This window comes from Cotesia typhae, unplaced genomic scaffold (genome assembly GCF_013202065.1).
Source record: "Cotesia typhae breed Kobodo isofemale line unplaced genomic scaffold, CoteBio_Ctyphae scaffold_45, whole genome shotgun sequence".
Classification (NCBI taxonomy): domain Eukaryota; kingdom Metazoa; phylum Arthropoda; class Insecta; order Hymenoptera; family Braconidae; genus Cotesia; species Cotesia typhae.
In genome coordinates, this window is record NW_027423777.1 from 2,721,977 (window position 1) to 2,742,775 (window position 20,799).

Here is a 20,799-nt window from a genome sequence, read left to right on the forward strand (position 1 = left end):
GTCTTTTTGTCTCCCTACTGTTAGCTAAGAGATCCTCCATCGCAACCCTACCCCCAGACTCTTTGCATACACTTTAAATATTACCGCGGCGAGCCTTGGACCCGTGCAGCCCGCCCCTGTAACAACCAACAGACAACTATCGTATCTTGATATACATTGTCTTGTATTGTCTGATCAAGGATGGAGATACTTAATTAACTGCTTTTTGTTCCTGTCATTTCACGGAAATCAATTATTTGACCGACGATACCCTCAAATTTTATAAAATCAATTTACTTAATTTTTTTTATTAATAGTTTTTAGTTTTACCGCTAGGTGGCGAAACTTTCTCGCTAGTAGAATTATTTTTTTAGAGTATATATTAGCCCAGAAATTTTATTAAGACATTTTGACATTTAGGAGGCTTTTAACAGGATTTTTTATGCTGAAATTCGCAATAAATATTAATTTAATAATATTAAGTCCTGTTTTTTATTCTAACCACCTTAAAAATTTATTAAAACACAGTTTTTGATCTACATCATCAAATTAACCAGCAAAACTACTAAAATCACGTAAATTAAAGAGTTTGTTCCAAAAATCATCACTTGCGGTTTAAAATAAGTTAGTTCTTGGTTTTACCGCCAGATGGCGAACTTTTCTCACTAGTAGAAAAATTTTCCTAGAGTATAAGAAGCCCAGATTTTTTTTTTCAGTCATGTAGACATTCAGGAAGCTACTGACTGAAGATTTTTCACTGAAAATCGTATAAATTCATGGTAGTAGTAATTTTATTGGACTATATTAAATTTTTGAGGAAAAAATCATTTTAAAAATCGCGCATGTAGAAAAATCAGTGTCGTATCCTTAACAAAGGATTGAAATTCAAAGAAGTTATTTCGAAATCTGTAGTTCGGCAAATAAATGTATCGGTCTGCGTTTAAATTCAGGCTGATATTCCTGGGTAAAATCTTTTCATGAAGTTCAAGTTTGCTGTGAGAAAGAACCTCGCGTGGACTTCAATAAATAAAAAGGACGAGGATGAGAATAAGGAGTTCTGCTGAGGATGAGGATGAGGATGAGGATGAGGATGAGGCTGAGGATGAGGACGGCGAGGAGCGTGTATCCGTGTTTCCACACTGGCGGTACATCCGATGTAAGATACGGCTTGTCACGACCTGAGTTTACTTTGCGCGCTATATACTGGCATGCATCCAATGTGTAAAGTGTGCTTTTTAACGTACGGCCAAATGTATATCCTGTGATATTATTATAGGCAGCATACCGTCTGCAAAAGCATGCTCTGCCATGAGAACGGTACTTTAGGTGTAGTGGATTGCGAGGTTTAAACACCCCCCACTCTCTACTCACTTATTCACTGTTTACTGCTCTCAACCTCTCTCCTAGAGAATATTGTTTTTTTTTTTTTTTTTTTTTTTTTTTAGCGCGTTACTGTACTACCAACCGAAGAATATCAATGTTTCTGGTCATGTTCATTGTTTCTCTAAGATATGTACGTACTTTGTTCATGATCTTATTTGCTAGTCTCTTCCTTGTGGATTTTTGATCCATACAATGCAACATGCGTCTCAAATCCGTGAACGGATCATTAAGTCATTAAATAAAATAAAACTCTATTTTTTTAAAGACGAACGCTGAATATTTTATCGAGTTTATGATTTTGATTTCGAATTATTTATTCACCTCGCATTCTTAATGGATAATACTGTAGGCCTCCGATCCAAATGATCTTATCAGGCTGTTTTATTTACTTCATCAGCATCACCACTACACCGGATACTCTTAAGCTTCTATTTGCTTTTTTTTTTTCGTTGGGTTTTTATTTATTGTAGCTTCTCTTCATCAGTCCAAAGATAACCATCGCATTGTCATAATACTTGACAATATTTGACGTTACTAACTAATACGATTAATATCTAATGCCTTAACGTCTGTATTTACCGAGGAGTTTAATTAAGTAGTGACTCAATATTCTGACAGAGAGACTTTGTATTTAGAATTGTGAGCTGAAAATTAGAGATACCGACTCTCATTTTTCATTCATTTGTTTTTATTACATAACTTTAATATTTGATTGATTTAACGTCATTTAAAAAAAGTTTAAGAAAGAAGCTAATTATGTCTGGTGAACTAAGTGTTGAAAATTTATATTTATATGCTGATCGTGTGTTTGATTATGATAATTACTTCCATGAAATAAAATAGTTAGATTTCTATGAAATCTACTAAAATTGTTGTTGTTTATAAACTAGGACTTTTTGAAAGATGAAATTCAGGCGATGTCTATTGAGTTTCAATAACATTTACTAAAAATTTCCTGACAACAAACGTCTCTTTAGCAGCGGGAAAAAAGTCATTGTAAGGTTTCCAAAACTTGACATTACATTTCGTAATTCAGTCAACGGACTAACAATTTTACATACATGTTATTTTTGCTGATTACATAACTTATAAATTGTTCTTATTGCGGGATCAAGGAAATGTAACAGATTAAAATGAATGGATTTTCCAAATACTAGATATGTGAAAAATAAATTTGGCTACTTATTTAAATAGAATTCGTCAAAAGCATGTTAAATTTATTTTCTATAAAAAATTGATGTCACTGAGAAAATTTTAAATAACAGAAAAATTGTTCGCTCTTTAAGCTAGACAGATTTCAACTTGACTTATGAGACTTGCAATGACTTTAACTAAAACTTTCAATGCTCATTTGGAATCTGTGCAAATCAAAACAATACTTCAATTAAATTTCAGGTCTAGATTTAAAAATGAAAAAAATTTTTTTTTCATTTACTTTGTTAGTATCATGTCGTTAAAAAAAATTCAGAACATCATTCTTTATAAAAAAAAAAAAAAAAATATGATCAATATTTCACTTTACCATAAAAAATCTTAGAATCAGAATAATCTTCTAAAAATCGTTAAAAATTAGCGAGGATTCGTGACTGGAGTATGCTAAGATGCTCGTGGAATAAGTTGTGTTGAATATAATTTCCCGAGAGGCATCGGCATCGACATATCACCAGACAATACCTCGAATAATGACATTCAAAGCAGCCAACACAATTCAACAGTGGGATACTCATTCAAAAAACATTAAACCACTGTCATTAAAAATAACTCACCGGTAGCTCCAGCAGCCGTAACATCTCCAACAATGGCTTCTTTAACATCCCCGATAATGCTATTCTGCAGCACGTTTTCCCTCGCGCTGATGGCATATCTGGGGCGCTCGCAGATCGGCAACCGTTGACCCATCGCCACGCTCACTCTGACACGGGCATCCACCAGGCTGTTCAGCCCCCCGGTATCGCTCGCCGTCACGTTCAGCAAATGTACTGGAGATCTGCTTATGAGACTTGGCCGGGCGACCTGGAGTTCACCTGTCACACGGTCGATCCTGAAGACTCCAGCGTCGTTGCCCCCGGAAATTCGGTAAGTCACCTGTCCGAAGGATCCGGCATCCAAATCGGTTGCGATCACTTTTATTATGGTATCGCTTGGAGGCGCATCTGATCTGATGGTTGCGTTGTAGTCTCGAGGATTAAACACTGGTCGGTTGTCATTGACGTCCAGCACCTGGATCCTGACTATTGCAGTGGTACTAAGGCCTCCTAAACATAAAAAGAAAAAATTTTATTCAGAATTTTTAAGCCTAAAAAAAAAATTTCTAATCTAGTTCTTGGTTTTACCGCTAGATGGCGAGCGCCTCTCGCTAGTAGAAATTTTTTTCGAGAGTATATATAACGCCAGAAATTTTTTTAAGTCATTTAGACGATTCAAAGATTTTTGAAAGATAAATTTAAAGTAATTTGAAAAAAAAAAAAAAAAAAAAAAAAAAAAAAAAAAAAATTGTATAACTTCTTAATTACCGAAAATAGATTGTAAGTTTTCATTAGTTGGTTAAGTTATTGACCGTTAAGTAATGGAACCCGTTAAGCAACTGGACATAAATCACTGGTGTTTTTTAGCCAATCAACCTAAACCTTTTTTTGCATCCGCTTCAGCTGGATGGTGTCGGTATCGGTGGAGGTTGAGATGAAGCTAGGGCAAGCTACCTTGAGCCTTGAGTTAAAGATATCGATGACGGTAAAGAATTCATATCCAGTCTACTCCTGCGGCGCGAACGAATACGCACGATGCAGCAATAATTCAAAGTGTGTTCAATTCGGCTGAAGCAACTCGATAATTCTCCTGCAAGAGAGGCATTTGCACTCTTGCTCTAACTCGAACAGGAGAGCAAGATCGATCGCCCCGCGCTTCAATTGGATCCGAGAAGGCCAATCTTTTATTTATATCTGATCGACAATATACATTATTCGAGGGATAATGGATTTGCTTATGCTGATGCAGAGCCCAATAGAACTGATAGGACAATACGGCAATAGGAACTAGAGAAGATTTTTATGCAAAGTTTGAATTTACTATTTTACAAAAATTTCAAATCAATATTTTTGGCTAAATATGTTAAATGTAATTAAAAAAAAAAAAAAAAACTTTAAGCATGTACAACCCTTCAATAATATCAATTGTCACATCGCAAAAGCGAAATCTAATACTAATACCCTTCTATCATGATCGACAATCGATTTTGATCGAAAAAAGGGCTCAGAGCTAATCGGCTTGCATCGAAATCGTGTACTTTAAATTCCCCCGGATAAATTTCCTTTGAGGGAAGAGCAAAGGGGGGAAAAAGGCGAAGGCTTTGCTCGGGAATTTCTCTAAAGTGCCTTGAGATTATCCAGCGATTGTTGAGTAAAAACTCGTTAGCCAGGAGTGCGAACAATGCGTTATCCTGTTGAGGTGCTAGAAGAATAGCACCGGCGTGTATTGAAGGGTTCCCTCTTCTCTCTGGATGTGGGAGATGCTGGTGAGCATGATGCTCCATCGGGAAAATAAAGCAAGAGCTGGCAGACTAACGCCGCGTGCGGCTATCGGCTTGCTAACATCTAGTAGTAGCTCTGTAATAGGCTGTATGATTTATGTTACAAGTATTCCCGGGCATTTTAAATCAGGAACTTGCTATCCGACAGCCCTAACATTCTTAGGGACAATGACTGAACGATCTGCCGCTCATTACACCAATCCTGTGATTCTGTGATCCCGATCCGAGTTATAAAAGAAATTACAATAAGAATCATTTAGTATGATTTTTAATAAAGTTACGTACATGAAAAAAACAAGATGACACTGGTTATTATCCCAGATTATAATTAGTATAATCCAGATTACAATGAGTATAATCCAGATATCACTGAGTATAATCTGGGATGATATTCAGCGTCATCTTGTTTTTTCCGGGTATATTTAAAATTTAGCCCAGAATTTTGAATTTAATATTTTGTAAAATTTAAAAATCTAATATTTGTAATATTTTTTAAGATTTCAAGATTTAATTCTAAGTATATCTTTTGATCGTTATTATAACTTAAATAGCAACTTCATTAAAAAAAAAAATAATAATTAAAAAATAAACGAATCTCACCTCGATCTGTAGCAACAACTGGGAGTTCTAAGTACGAAGCAAGCTCACGATCCAACGGCGATCTCACGCAGATCTCGCCAGAATCGCTTCGTATGAAAAGCTGCTCGCTGGCGAGTTGTCCTGCTGCCAGGGTGTAGTTCACCATGGAGTTCACGCCGCAGTCGGGGTCCGTCGCCTGTACCTAGAGAGTAAACGAAAAAAGCAATTTTAAATTAGTCAAGTTAATATATTACTTATTACTTATTATTCATATTATTTTATTTGTATGTTGGTTTCTTTTAAGGCATGCTACGATAAATAATAATTAAATGTTAAATCGCCGGTAAGAATTTTTCTTGGTAGCAAATTGTACTATGTCATTTATTTGTTGCCGCCCGGAGAAAGGACCGAGAAGGGAATGCTCGAGAGGTCCTGCAGACACAACTCAACTTCAATTTCTCTTAATGTACCCGAAACGCGGTACGCTCACGGACGTTCTCGATGGGCCCATTCATAATGCAAACGGTGACTAATTTCCGCGGCTAACCTATACGCCCGATGAGCTATAGGCAGGAAGACTCTACTCTTCTCCTTATATCTTTGCGTGTAAGTGTAAATTAGACTCTACCCTCTGTCCTCTCCCACACACTCACACGCTCATCATTATAAAAAAAAAAAATTCAAGAGAAAATTTTTTAATACACGAATAAAATTATTTTTTTAAATCTTTATACAAAAATTTTCTTCACTGACTCATTTTTTTGTTAATTTAGAACATTTTTATGCAATGTAGTCTAAATAATATGAAATTGGTACTTTTTTTAAAATTTAGTTTTTAGTTTTGCCGCTAGGTGGCTACGCCTTCTCGCTTGCAGAAAAAAAATTACCAAAGTATATAAAAGGAACCAAAATTTTTCCTATCAACAAAATGCATGAATAAAGAGCTATTTAGCAGAAATATTATTAACTGGCTGTAAATTAGGTTAAAATTCAAAATTTCTCAATTTTTATGAAAATTTTGAGATAATTTGATGAAAAAAGACTTCAGGATAATTTTTTATACAATGTGAAATTAATTACTGTTTTTTTTTTGTCAGAACTTAGTTCTTGGTTTCACCGCTAGATGGCTACGCCTTCTCGCTTGTAGAAAAATCTAACCAGAGTATTTATAAGCTCTTAACTTTTTCCGGCGATGAACCACATAACTGAACAACGATTATCAGAGAATTTTATCTGACATTATTTAAAATTAGTAAAAATATAAATTAATAAAATTCTTTAATAATTAATCTGTTCTCTGTATTTTTTTTGCGATGATTTCAAATCAAGATTGTGACTAAACTATTGAAGAAGGGTAAAAATGATAAGGACCTTTTTTATAGAAAATTAAATTTTCTACAAAAAAGATTTCTTGTAAATTTTTTGTATCTCTAATATTTTAGTTAGGATTTGAATTTAAAGTTTTATTGTTAAGATTTTTAGCTGAAATTTATATAATATTGTTTAAAAATAGTTTTAGTCTAGCTTTTCTAAATTCCTGAATGTGGGAGTCCATTGACCAACTAAAGAATCTGAGGAGGTGACGAAAGGAAGCAATACAGAAGCAGAGGTATTACATGAGCCTTTGGCCCGAGATTAAAGAAACAAGTGAGCCGAAACCAGATTTTGCAAAAGACCCCAGGCCTGGTCGAATTAGCTGCCGAGATCGGAACCGATACTACACGGCAGTAATTCATTAGCATGATTGCTGGATCCACCAGCGATCACCTAAGGGTAGAATTTCGGGAACTGCGTGAGAGGAACGGCGCGCCCTTTGCAATCTGTCCTTTATAATATTTACCGGGTTTATTTTAAATTTATTCGAAATGTTACAATGTCTTAAGTGTATGTTATTTACTCAACAAAGTAACAGAGTCCCCTTCAGGCTATCCTTTATAGTCCCAATATTCAGAAAGTCGATAAATTCAACAATTACTTCTTCAAGGTTCGTTCTAAAAGTTGTTTATATTAATACAAAATATTATGATAATTCCCGAGAATCCTGGAGATAAAGGAAGACACGAAACTACCTAAAGATGTAATTCATCAATATTATTGACATACGCTGGAACAGCTTGATGCAATCCTGGTAATAAACTACTGTAACAGGTATTAACATTTTTCAGGTGCTTGGAAATTACCATCCTGGAAATTATTTTAAAAATTGAGGTATTTAATATTCTTCTTCCCCTTTAAAATTTATTATTACGGAATATTGGGCAGTAAAAGTCATATTACTAAAATTTTGATTTAAAATTTTTTTAACACGTATAATTGAACAAATTTACAGGCTAATTAAAAAATTAATATTCTGGCTAAATTATAAGGGATAAAAAAATTTGATACAATTTTTTTTTTTTTAAGAAATAAGACAGATATTTTTTTAAAATTATTTTGAATTTAAAATAAGACACAAATATTATTTTTTTAGTTATTTTGAAGAAAAAATTCATTTATTTTTTAATTTTAGGAATTTTTATGGGTTTTTTATTTTAATTTATCGAATATTTACTATACTACAGTTGTTGTGACTCAACTGGAGCAAAAGGACTTCTTTAAATAATTTTTTTTTTAATTATATTAAATTAAAAATCAGACAGATATTTTTTAAAAATTATTTTGAATTCAAAATAAGACACAAATAATTTTTTTTTTTTTAGTTATTTTGAATCAAAAATGTTTAAAGTTATTTTTAATTGAAAAGAAGACAGATAAATTTTTTAAAATTAATTAAATTAAAAAATAATACATAAATTATCAGAATATTGTTTATTAAAATCGATACTTATAATTTAAACTACCATCTTAAAAAAATAATTTTTAACAGCACAGTAATGATTAGCATTCTCGATGGAAATATAACAATCATCTTCTCCCGTGCGATTTGATGGTCGATGATTAATGACGAAAAAATGAAGCACTATTACATTGCTGGCACTTGTTGGGCGACCTTGAATAAGACGGGAAATAAACAAGCAGGACTTCTTTGGCATGATCCAGTGCGCGTACACCTTGGGATTCGTGAGTTTTTCAGCTGAACGGGAAAGGTATAAGGTAGAGGTTATCTTCTGGCTAGAGAGAGAGAGAGAGAGAGAGAGAGAGAGAGAGAGAGAGAGAGAGAGAGAGAGAGAGAGAGAGAGAGAGAGAGAGAGAGAGAGAGAGAAGAAAAGAGCCCCAGACTGTGTTGGCGAACAGAGAATGTTCAGATGTAAAACCCGAGTTAGTAATGTGTGCTCAGGTCTTGTGTGTGAGTGGTCACGCGGTATCCGCGGGTTTTTGTCTTAACTTTAACAACCTCGACAGATAGAGCTGTACGAGTAAGTCGAGAAGCCATCTCTGGTATTCTCTCTTTGCGTGCCGGTATTACTTTTACCAGAGATGAGACTGACAGCTTTGCTACAATATATTTCCGCTTTTTGCTTCCCCACTTTGCTAACAATAAATAATAGGCTGCTGGATTCTGGTAATGTTCCTAACAAAATCAGGACCTGGATCTGAATCTGAATCTAACGAAACGATAAGGTTGAGTCACGATGTTGGATGAATCGCACAATTAGCAAGACGTGGATTTGGCTTGCATAAATAACCACACTGTCCTCAGAGTTTGGATCGCGTGGGTGGACTTCCGAGAGAAATACTCCGGCATTCTTGATGTACAATTATAAATTATAAATCTTCGAAAAAAAATGATAAAAAAAAATTTTCGATAAAAAAATTCAGTCATTTTTAAAAAGCTCCTTATCAATTTATTTTTATTTCTTATCATTAAGCCAGAATTTTTATTTAAAGTTAGATTGTGTAGAAAAATTTGAAATCAATATTTTGGGGTAAATATTAAAGATAAGAAAGCTTTTTTGTAGGAAATTAAATTCTCTAAATAATTATTGACAGGGGTCTAAATATTGACACCCTAAATTATTTTTAAATATATTTAATTATCTGTAATAAGAATAACTATCATATAAATTTTTATTAAATTTTAATTAATTAAAAAATTGAAAAAAATTACTGTCAGTTTAAAATATTAAATATTAATTATTAAAAAAAAAATAAAGTTAGCACCAGTTCATCAAATCAGCTTACGAAGCGTCTATTTTCTTAACAACTTTGGTTAGAAAAGCATTTTTTTTTAATTAATTTCTTCATCTAATTATATGATCTTTTTTTTTTTAATTAACAATAAATGAAAAATTTATAAAATTGAGTAATCGAAATTAATTGTATGCTTTATAATATTTAAATAATGGGTGTCAATAACTAGTTGATAATTTTTAAGTTGAATCTCATATTGACAGCCAGTCGACAGCGCTATGACGCCTTTTTTTTACTTTAACCTAAAAAATTTACTGTAAGAGTTTGAACTCTTCTGATTCAATAAATTATTTTTAAATTAATTTTTATATTTTTAATAGTAATTAATCATTTATAGAAATTATTATTAATAAACTTCAATAATAATATTGATTACTTAATAATAAGTTTCGATAAATAAGAATAAGCAGATGATTTGACGCTTGCGCAGTATAGGTGTCAATAATTGAGGCTAAGGTATGTCAATAATTAGATCAATTAGGTTTTTAACCTGTCAATAATTGGTGTATCCGGATAATCTATTTAATTATTTAAAATTAATTAGTAAATGTCACTGATTATTATTTAAAAAAAAAAAATTGATTTTTAAAAACATTACTTGAGACATTACCACAAAGAAAATTCAACGATATTGATATTTGATTGGTTAAAAAAAATGAAATCATAATTTTGTCTCTTATAGTGTCAATAATTGGAGCTTTTACCTTATATCAAACAAAACATTATTTTTTTTTTTCGCCATAATGATAAATAAATATCATAATCATTTGTGAGGTATCGAAGACACCAGAACATAGATCGTGACTGGGTATAAATTTACGAACAAAGTTATCTGGGCAATAAATGTCTTACATGCTGGCACCGAGGATTATAAGTGACACGTGGGTGAGCATCATCCACACACGGATTATCAAAGACTTTAGTGAAGTCGAGTGTTGAACATCGACCATTGCATCAATAGCTTCATTGAAAATAACATATCGACAGTTAATGGAAACGATGATAGCCTGAAGCCAGAGAATCATTGCCCACCTACGCATTAATTCTTCCATCTTAATTCTTAATTTGGTGTTCATTTCTGATTCTCGGACATGTTCCAGGTTTTTGCTGGAACATGTCGTTTTTAAATAAATAAACTCATCCCGATGTTATACTCATCAAGAGCTTTCATTTGAGTACCCACATGCATTTTGATATATATATATATATATATATATATATATATATATATATATATATATATATATATATATATATATATATATATATATATATATTATATATACATATATATAATATATATAAATATATGAAATATATGAAAAATTGATATGGGTATTCAAATGAAAGGTCTTGAAGAGTATAATGTCGGGGTGAGTTTATTTTTTAAAAAATGTCAATAGTTCACAAGATACAAGGTCATTTTTTGTACGACTATCCTGAAAACTTAATTTTTTTTTTTAATAATCTAGATTTGGTGTTCATTTCCGATTCCCGGACATGTTCCAGGTTTTTGCTGATCAGCACAAGTGCCAATTAATCCATAATTACAATTATCAACTCTGGTGGTAGAATCCATTGATAGGAATGAGCAAGAATGGAATAAAATAAAACCTGGAAATTATGGCGCTTACAAGCTTGTCTTGATGAACTGGATGTAGCTACAGCTCTTAGCTAATGTAGTATGTCTACTATTGCGTATGTCGATGAGAGTCTATGGGATAAAAAGGTGAGTAAAAAACATACCGGTCAGGTAAAGAGGGAAGTTGAGGACGTAAAAGAGAATGCACAATGCTACCATCCCAATGAACTCTATAGAGCCGTCACTCAATCTTCCCCAGCTCCGGAACGATTAACTGTCTCTCTCTCTCTCTCTCTCTCTCTCTCTCTCTCTCTCTCTCTCTCTCTCTCTCTCTCTCTCTCTCTCTCTCTCTCTCTCTCTCTCTCTCTCTCTCTCTCTCTCTCTCTCTCTCTCTCTCTCTCTCTCTCTCTCTCCCCGTCATCTTCGATCCCTCCGCGCCCACTTGCTCACTTATACATTACGCTTGGTGAGCATTGATCCGGACCCCAAGAAAGCGATATGCATGAAATAGTTCGAGGACCTTACAGGCTCTTACGGAGATCTACTACACGTCAAAATGAGCTATTGTTTTATGATAGACCGTTTTTGGGCATCCTGTTGCCTAAAATGTCCTCTGAGATATTTATTTAAATATAGATCTGTTCTTTATAGACAAATTTTGGTTAAATGGGTCTTATTTCAATAACAAGGACATAAAATTGACAATAAATAAATTTTTTTCCATTAATTTTGAGTTTTAAACCTTGAAATAACGTCTAATTTAAGTTTTAGCCTCGCGATAAGTGACTACAACAAGATGGCGGAAGGAATCAAAATGGCGGAGTTAAAAAAAGGCGGGAATATTTGAATATTTTAAAAATGAACTGAAGTTTCTTTAAAAATTTAAATTAATGGAATAAGTATTCAATATTTTGAAATAATTTTTTGCTATAGTTGCTTCCTCACGTCAAAATGGCCGAGTTTCAAAATGGCGGCGTTTTAAAATTGGCGGGAAAATTCAAATGTTTTAAAAAATTACCAAAAATTTTAAGTAATTGATTAAAACTGCTAATAAAAATAGTAAAAATGGCGGAATTTCAAAATGAGCGGGAAAATTCCAATTTTTTAAAATAGAGAAACGGTCAACTTAATGAAATTAATTGAGTGGAATTTCTCAGACGAAATTTCCAATAAAAAAATAAAAGTACAAATTGTTACAAGGTAAAATAAAAATATTTATAGCGATAAATTAGTAAATATTTAATTCGCAATTAAATCTGGTATTTATAAAAATAAAAACCTGTGAATTTAGTTAATGACGACGGTTTGTCACCTTGTCACTATCCCGAAATATCGGCGTGTTAGCGGACACTGAGGACATGCACCAACCAGGTTTGGCTCGCCTTTCGGCACTTTTCTGTCCTCGTCTCTGTTCGGTTCGAATTATCGTATCTTTTGTACTCAAACTCCCTTGAAGAGTCTCCTCGAAAAGAGTCTTGGTGTTGGGTGTTTGGTGTGCCACAGCGAAGGAGTTGAAGGCGAGATACGACTAACGGAAAACGAAATTAAAGTTGGTACCTCGGCCAGAACAGAACGAGATCGTTCGGACACAACTCACTATAGAGCACACAGTATCTCTGCCAGTAAAATCAAACAAAAAAGCATTTTTAAATCCACCATCCGCAAGTAAGTAACTCGAGATTCCATCGAACACCACGCACCAGAATGCAACACGAGCCCGATTTTAGAGAAAGGACTCCACCTTCTTCTCTTCTCTTCTTCTTCATTTTTATTTCTTCGGTCCTTGTAAGCCCTAAAGGGTTTGCAGACCTTTCCTGTATGTGTACTATATCTACAGTTTATTATTATTCGGCAACCGCCCACGCATGGATCGATCTCCCCCAACATTTTTGTTGTACCCAAAACAGGTCTCTATATTTTACTCATATATTGATACACACTCACATACACTTGTGTTCGGACTAACCCGGTGGGTCTTAGGCGCGTGTGCAATCGTTAAAAAACTGTTCCGCGTTCTTTCATTTCGCTCCTCTTTTTTTGTAATAAATTAATAAAATTCTAAAATCAATAATTTTTTTTATAAATCAATCAATGATCCCGAGAAAGTGCCAGTTAAATTTTTATGGGTGAATTATTTACGAGCATTCAAAAGTTGTCTTTTTTTTTTTTCGATAAATAGAAAATTTAATTCTTTACAACTTTTGTTCAAAAATTTTTTTTCTAACGTCAATAGTTTAAATAATAATTCAATAAGTTCAAAACTTCAAAGTTGTGAAGTACACTTAATGGTCGAGGGTTCGAATCCTAATCATGACAATTTTTTTTTTTCGTTCAATAAATCCTTAAAATTATTATTTAATTAATGTTTTTTCTTAAATTCATAAAATGGAAAAAATTTTTTTTAATTTTTTTCTTGAAGGGAATTTAATTCTCAGAAACTTTTGTTTAAAATATTTTTTTCTAAACTCAATAGTTTTCTTACAAATACAATAAATATAAAACTTCATTATTGTCATTAGAAGTTTAAGTGAAGTACACCTTAAGGTTCAGGGATCGAATCTAGTTCAAGGTTTTTTTTTTTTTTTTTTTTTTTTTTATATAGAATTGGGAGGCGTATAAATTATTGATAAAATAAATGTAATTCGGAAGTTCGCGGGAATTTTTTTGTCACCAAAAAAAAATAATTAATTACCGATCGGGGAAGAGATATAAAATGGTAAAAAATGATAATTATTCAGAAAAAGTAAATTGAAAAATAATGAAAGTGTTAAAGTGAGAATAGAGATGATCTTTATCGGTATTTCAGCGGCTGATTTATCATGTGTGATGTATGTTAAATCGATTAGAGCTACGACGGAATTTCCTATTATATCGAATAGATCAATTTAGAATAAGTTTGAATCTCTGTATTTGCCAGATAAATATTTCTCATTTAATTTAAGATTTTTGCCGGTTAACACAAATTTATGCGGTAAACTCCTCCAGTCGAAGCTAAAAGAAGCTTTTCGGCAACGGACTAGTACACAGATTCGAGAGATCCGAGATATTTTTTTTCTCACATTTTTATTTTAAAGCCATACCAGCCGAGGGCCAATCCGCTTGATCATCAATCACTTTTAAATGAAATGGCTTCGAATCGTTTTGAGAATATACATATAGATACACGGAGGTGTATAGAGTTGAGAAATATCCTGATGATACAACGAGGTGTGTTACCGAGCATGAGGATTGATAATGCAAAAAAAAAATAGAAAATAAATAAAAACCGGCGAATATGAGGTGTGAACTCTCGTGAATTAGTTTCGAGGGTATTATTGATCGTTTTATAATATTCTCAGACTGTTATTACGCATCGATCAATTTCGAACAAAAATTTCCTTTTGTACTCAATGGGTAATAAATAATCCGTTGTTACAGTCAATTTTAATTATACAATGATTGACAGTGTCAAATTTGTTTTATTATTTTTTTATTCAAATTTTGAAGATGGTAAAAATAGTTTTTAATTTTTTTCTTTTAGGAAATTTAATTCTCTACAACTTTTGTTTGAAAAGTTTTTTTCTAAAGTTAATAGTTTAATTATAAATTCAATTTATTTAAAACTTCAATTTAAAGTTGTGAAGTACACTCTAAGGTCGCGGGTTCAAATCCTACCATCATTTTTTTTTTTTTTTTTTTTTTTTTTTTTTTTTTCATAAAGTGACATTTAACAGCTCTTTAACAAAAATTTCAATATTTACGTGAACTCAATAAATAAGCCAGCCTTAAAATTTTTTTTTCTCTAAATTAACTTCCAGCGAATGAGATATTTATCACCTGGATGTTGTTACTGTTGGTAGTATGGATTTAACATATAAAATAAAATATATCAGAGTTGTTCTTAGAGATTTATGGAAATAGTATTTAATGTATTATAAATAAATAGTCCTAGTCCAACCTACGCGTTGTGTAAAAAAGGCTATAAATTATTTGAATTGAAATTCCATCAAAATATTATTTCCACAAGAGCGTAGTTATTATCGTTAACATAAACCACATGTAATTTAAAACAAAATATAAAAATGTTAGGTAATTTTCTGTTGGCAAACCTGAGAATAAAAGAGTAGCCAGTTAGTTTTATTTGTCGGTTTGTTGGTTCTTGTCAATTGAATTATTTCACAAAGTAATTTAGCTTGAGCGGATTAGAGGCCTCGGAGTAATGAAGACGACTGTCGCAGCCAACAGAGAGAGAAAGAGAGAGAAAAGTGTGTACGAGGACTTATCTTGACAGATTACTGCACCACCCAGTGTAATTTGTTCGCGGCTTCTATGCTTCTATCTTACTTTTATTCATTATTTCTTATCTCGTTTCTTATGTGCTATGTCTCGTTGCTATACTACCAGTGCATTTATTTACAAACCACTGTAATATTCTCTTAATTCCGATGGTATTAATGTTAATGACGTTAATCTTGTCGTTAACTTTTAACTCTGATTTATGTTGTTTTTTTTTTTTTTTTAATAAAATATTATTTATTTTACCTTATCTGCTAGAAAGTCAATTACTGCGTGTACTTATGCAACTTTTACAAAACTTTAATAAAATATTTTTTCTACAATCTTAAAAAAAAAAAAAAATCCGTGAGTTGGATTCGAACCCGCGACCTTGGAGTGTACTTCACAAATTGAAGTTTTGAATAAATTGAATTTATAATTAAACTATTGACTTTAGAAAAAAATTTTTTAAACAAAAGTTGTAGACAATTCAATTCTCTATTGAAAGAAAATTTACAAACATTTTTTTTTTTTAATTTGAGAAAAAAAATAAAATTTAATACTGTACAATGGACTGTAATTTTAATGAGTCAAAAAAAAAATTTCGTAAGTAGGATTCAAACCCGCAACCCTTAGGTGTAATTTAAATTGAAGTTTTGAATTTATTGAATTTCCGACCAAACTATTGACAATATTAAAAAACTTTTTAAACAAAAATTGTAGAGAATAAAATTTCCGACAAAAATGACTAAAAATTATTTTGAAAAAAAATTGTAGTAAGACTACATTAGTAAGAGAGATAGCAAAACAATAGATCACCCGAAAGCTTAGTACTAAAAGACTGTTACAATAGGTATGATAAGAATAAATCTCTAGAGTTGGAATCAGATGAAATAAATCTTAGTAGCGATCACACACCGGGATCTCACGATCGATATTAGAGATCTTGAGTAGAACAGAGAAACAACTCGTTATTAGCCCCGGCCCGATAACGGGAATCGATTGGTCTCACAGCCGACTCCATACTCCATACTCGAGTGTTTACCAGCTCCGGCGAGGTACCTCCTTTATCCTAGTCATTCCATCTTCCATCATTCATTGGCCAGTGTTCAGTGTTATTTGTTGTACAATCCCAGCAACAGCCAACAACCGATCTAATGTTATGTACTTACACCGGCATTAAAAACATAACCGGTATACGCACCTAGGGGGATATTACCGTGTCAACACGGTATTTACTGGAACAATGCCCCAAGTTAAGCCAGTAGCCTGTCATTATTTACATCCTTTTCTCACTCTCTTCTATCTCACCGATAAATTTAATTACAATTAAAATTGCTCCGATTAAAATTCCGTATCTATCGCCATCAAATAATAGTCACATAAAATTTATCGCATCGCCAATTCCTCACTCTATTTACGCTTAATTAAATCCAAAATTAAATTTAAGCAAAGTTGAGACTGATGAGCTCGGAAATGAGTTTCTTTGTTTTGCAGCAGAGGGCGTCGGGTGAGTCAACAAAAAGATGGAAGCTTGCACGTGCGTAGATTCCCTTACCGGCGAAGGTGAAGGATTCAAGCAATTATAAAACCACCTAGCTAGTGATTCGACTCATCTTCTTCATACCTCCGCTACCAAGGGACTTCCGAGATAAGAGTAATAACGTTGATTGAGTTACAAATAACCCTTTTTTATTCAATTATTACTTTTTTAGATGCCTGGGAATTTTTTGCCACACCGAATTCCTAGCGAGTTTCAGCTTAGTGGATATATGGCTATTAGTTTTGCTGTCGTGGACATTTGTTTCAGGTTTTAACATCTTTTCTTTGTGTAAGTTGAGAATCTTGAGGGTTAATTTCGATAAAGAAAAGATTTAATTGATACTTAACATTTTTTTCCGCATTAATTTTGAGCTAAAAGCCTTAAAATAACGTCTAATTTAAGTTTTAGCCTCGCGATGAGTGACTACGACAAGATGGCGGAGGGAATCAAAATGGCGGAGATAAGAAAGGCGGGAATATTTGAATATTTTAAAAATGAACTGAAGTTATTAATAGTATTGTTTAACATTTTTTGCTCTAGTCACTTCTTTACGTCAAAATGGCCGAGTTTCAAAATGGCGGCATTTTAAAATCGGCGGGAAAATTCAAATATTTTAAAAAGTAACTAAAAATTTGAATTAATGACTAAATATTTCTTTAAAATATTTATAAAAATAATAACAATGGCGGAATTTAAAAAACGGCGGGAAAATTCAAATCTTATAAGATCAGATAAAGTTTCTTATAGAAAATTCAAATGGATTTAATAAAAATTATCAAATATTTTGGAATAATTTCAACAAAATACTTAATAAAACTAAAATACACGAATAATAAACATATAAAATAATAAATAGAATACAAGTGTAAAATATAGGTTGATATCACGATAAATAACAAGGTGGCCTGTTCATGGTGATGCCCGGGGCATTAAGCTACTGTTTCTTAACCAAACGCTCCAACTACACCATCGGTGTTTGCATCGGTAGTCCATTTTACTTTAATCCTCTTCTACATGCACACACACACACACAAACACTTACACTGAACATTGCCATATAAATACAGAAATATACAAATATAACAAGTATTGTATCCGATAACCAATAACTAAGGAATTTTTAATATAATACACAATTGTTGCTTTTAAATGAAACTTATAAGTTGCATGTAATCTGTACAGTAGTCTTAACTTGTCTAAACAACAAGTACTATAAATTGTATATCTATATATTTGTATATTTATATCTATCTGTTGGGATATATTATATGGGCACTTGAAGACGGTAGTTTGTTCATACCAATTGCTGTGCCGCCCCATGAAATATTGCCGACTCTAAAAGGCATCTGCGATTTAAGCCTTTTCCGCATTTCCAAGCACTAAATCCATCCATGATAATTTATTTTATATATTTACTTATTTTTATATTTATTTAAATATATATAAGTATATTTATGTCATTCTTATCCTTATATCGGTAATTATTACAATTATGCAATTGCACGATAAAGGAACTATTTATTAATTATCAATAGAGACATTTGTATTGAATGTAATAGATAAATAATTGTTATTTATCGCCAAGTGATAACACTTGTCGACACTTGTATTTTTTTTTGCCGTAATTAATTACGCGGAAATAAATTTTGCTGGAAAATTACAGTTGTCGTGTTGTAGCTCGTAAAAATGAGCTAATTTAATAAATTGATTGCACGCAGCTATTTTTTTAGTTCCTTTTATTTAATAAAGGCGAGACCTTATCGCGTCGGGAAAATTAGACTGCTAAATTGGTCATGAATAAGTCATCGATAATTCACTTTTGGAGTAGAAAAAAGTTTCGGGGTTATATATACTCTGGTAAAATTATTCTGCAAGCGAGAAGCGCTGGCCACCTAGCGGCGAAACCAAACGCTAACTTCTAATTGTGGATTTTAAATTATTGTGAAACGGTGCTGGGAATTATTTTTGACGGAATATTATTTGCGAAGAATTAAAATCAAGATTTTCAGTAAAATAACAGTAGGAAAAATTTTATGAAAACCTTTTTTGTAGAAAATTAAATTTCTTAACTCATTAAATATAAATTGAGAATTTTCTAACACTTTTTAAAAATCTTGACAAAAAACAAGATTATAAAAATGAAGACATTTTCATGATTATTATTTAATTTTTTTATTCTAACTAATGGCGGCATTAATCATTTAGCTGGCATCTTGTTGATAAACAAATGGAGGCATCAATAACCGCGGTGGTAGTCTACGAAGATGAACAAGTTGATCCTTGGGGTCTTGAGACCTTTGCTCGGGTTTAGTCCTGGAGCGGACCAGAAGCCCGCTGGAATAAGCTTTTGAGTGTGTTACGGATAAGAACTACATGAAAAATAAAAAATTTATTGCTTCGAACTGATACAATTTTTTTTTTAAAGATAAATGAGAAATGAGAAAGCAAATTCCGATGGACCCGATGATGGTCAGTGACCCATGAAAAATTATAGAAAATTTTATTTTTTAATTATCTTTACAGTTAATCACCGTTAGATTTTTTTTTTTTTTTTCAATTATCCGGGTAATAAATTTAATTTTTTTTTCCACAAAATTAAAAATAAAAAAATAAAATTTATATTTTTTAAAAATTAGATTTTAGTTTAATAAGTCTGAATAATTAATTAATTATTTTGATCAAAATATGTGAGAAAAAAAATTATTTTTTTGTATGTAAGTGTGAAGAGAAATGATAAAGAGTCATTTAAAATAAAAGGGGTGATTATGATTATCGGTAAAGTGCCCTCCTGTGTCGAGATAATCAAGACACCAAGGGTGGCAACATCATCTTGGAATAATTGTAAAATGTTGATCTTAAGATTGTTATTATTATTTAAAATTATTCCTGATTTATATTTTAGTAATAAAATCTATGAAATATATAATAAAAGTCATTAATTTAATTTTTTTTTTCCGACATTGAAAAATGAATGAAATATAAATTAAAAAAAAAAATTGAAGAAGAATATGTGAGAGTTAGTAGCATTCTTATCAATTCACTTCTGTATTAACTCATTCCCAGGAGCGAAATCCGTTGGGTGGATCCATTAAAAGTATCTTAGCTGGTGCTAATTGCCTTCTTTTTAACATCGCGAATTGACACTTGCCCGATACGATTCTGATTGCACTCATTAATCGTCACAAGTGTCAACTTGATTACATACATTCATTAATTTTTTTAAATTACACATTAATGATCAGAGACATGAGATAATATCCTATTTTTCATAATAATTAATTTTCTCTAGAGTTTTAAATGAAACAAGTGAATAATGGATAATGTAAAAATGCAAGGATTGAGCATGACCCTGAAAATATGTCAAGGAGAATATAGATTACTGTAGTAGTTGGTAAAAGAGTAGATCTCAGTGATTGATCGGTTCCAATATAATGAGGACCGATAATGACCGACACGGTACAAGACCTCGAGTTGTGCCGAGCACCACAAGATGGGCACCAAAGATAAGCGCTTCTTTTTATTTTATTCATCTTACTCTTTTTCTCGACTTTACTCTACGCTCTCACCGCTCTTCTCGTCTTCGTTCGTGTCCAGACGATGAAAAAATAATATTTACCCTAACCCTCTGCTCACCCAAAATAATTAGTTTAATTTACTTAAATTATAAATAAATTATTATTTCAACCAATTCAATTTATCTTTATCTTAATTAACTATTTATTTTTTTATTTTTTCAATAAGTTTTTACAATTGTTATTATTGCACTGAGAAAAATAGTTTAATTTAAATAAATAAACCCTGTTAAATACATCCCAAATGGGT

General features: G+C 32.1%; 1 protein-coding gene across 1 annotated transcript in view; it reads right to left on the reverse strand.

The window, feature by feature from the left end:
* Window positions 1–20,799, reverse strand: part of Ds (dachsous cadherin-related 1) — a 143,267-nt gene that overhangs the window by 36,682 nt on the left and 85,786 nt on the right. Inside the window, exons 2-3 of the mRNA XM_074257442.1 lie at window positions 5,489–5,669; window positions 3,129–3,617 (exon numbers count right to left, since the gene is read on the reverse strand). Coding sequence (XP_074113543.1) covers window positions 3,129–3,617; window positions 5,489–5,669 — 670 coding nt within the window. The remainder of the gene's footprint in view (window positions 1–3,128; window positions 3,618–5,488; window positions 5,670–20,799) is intronic.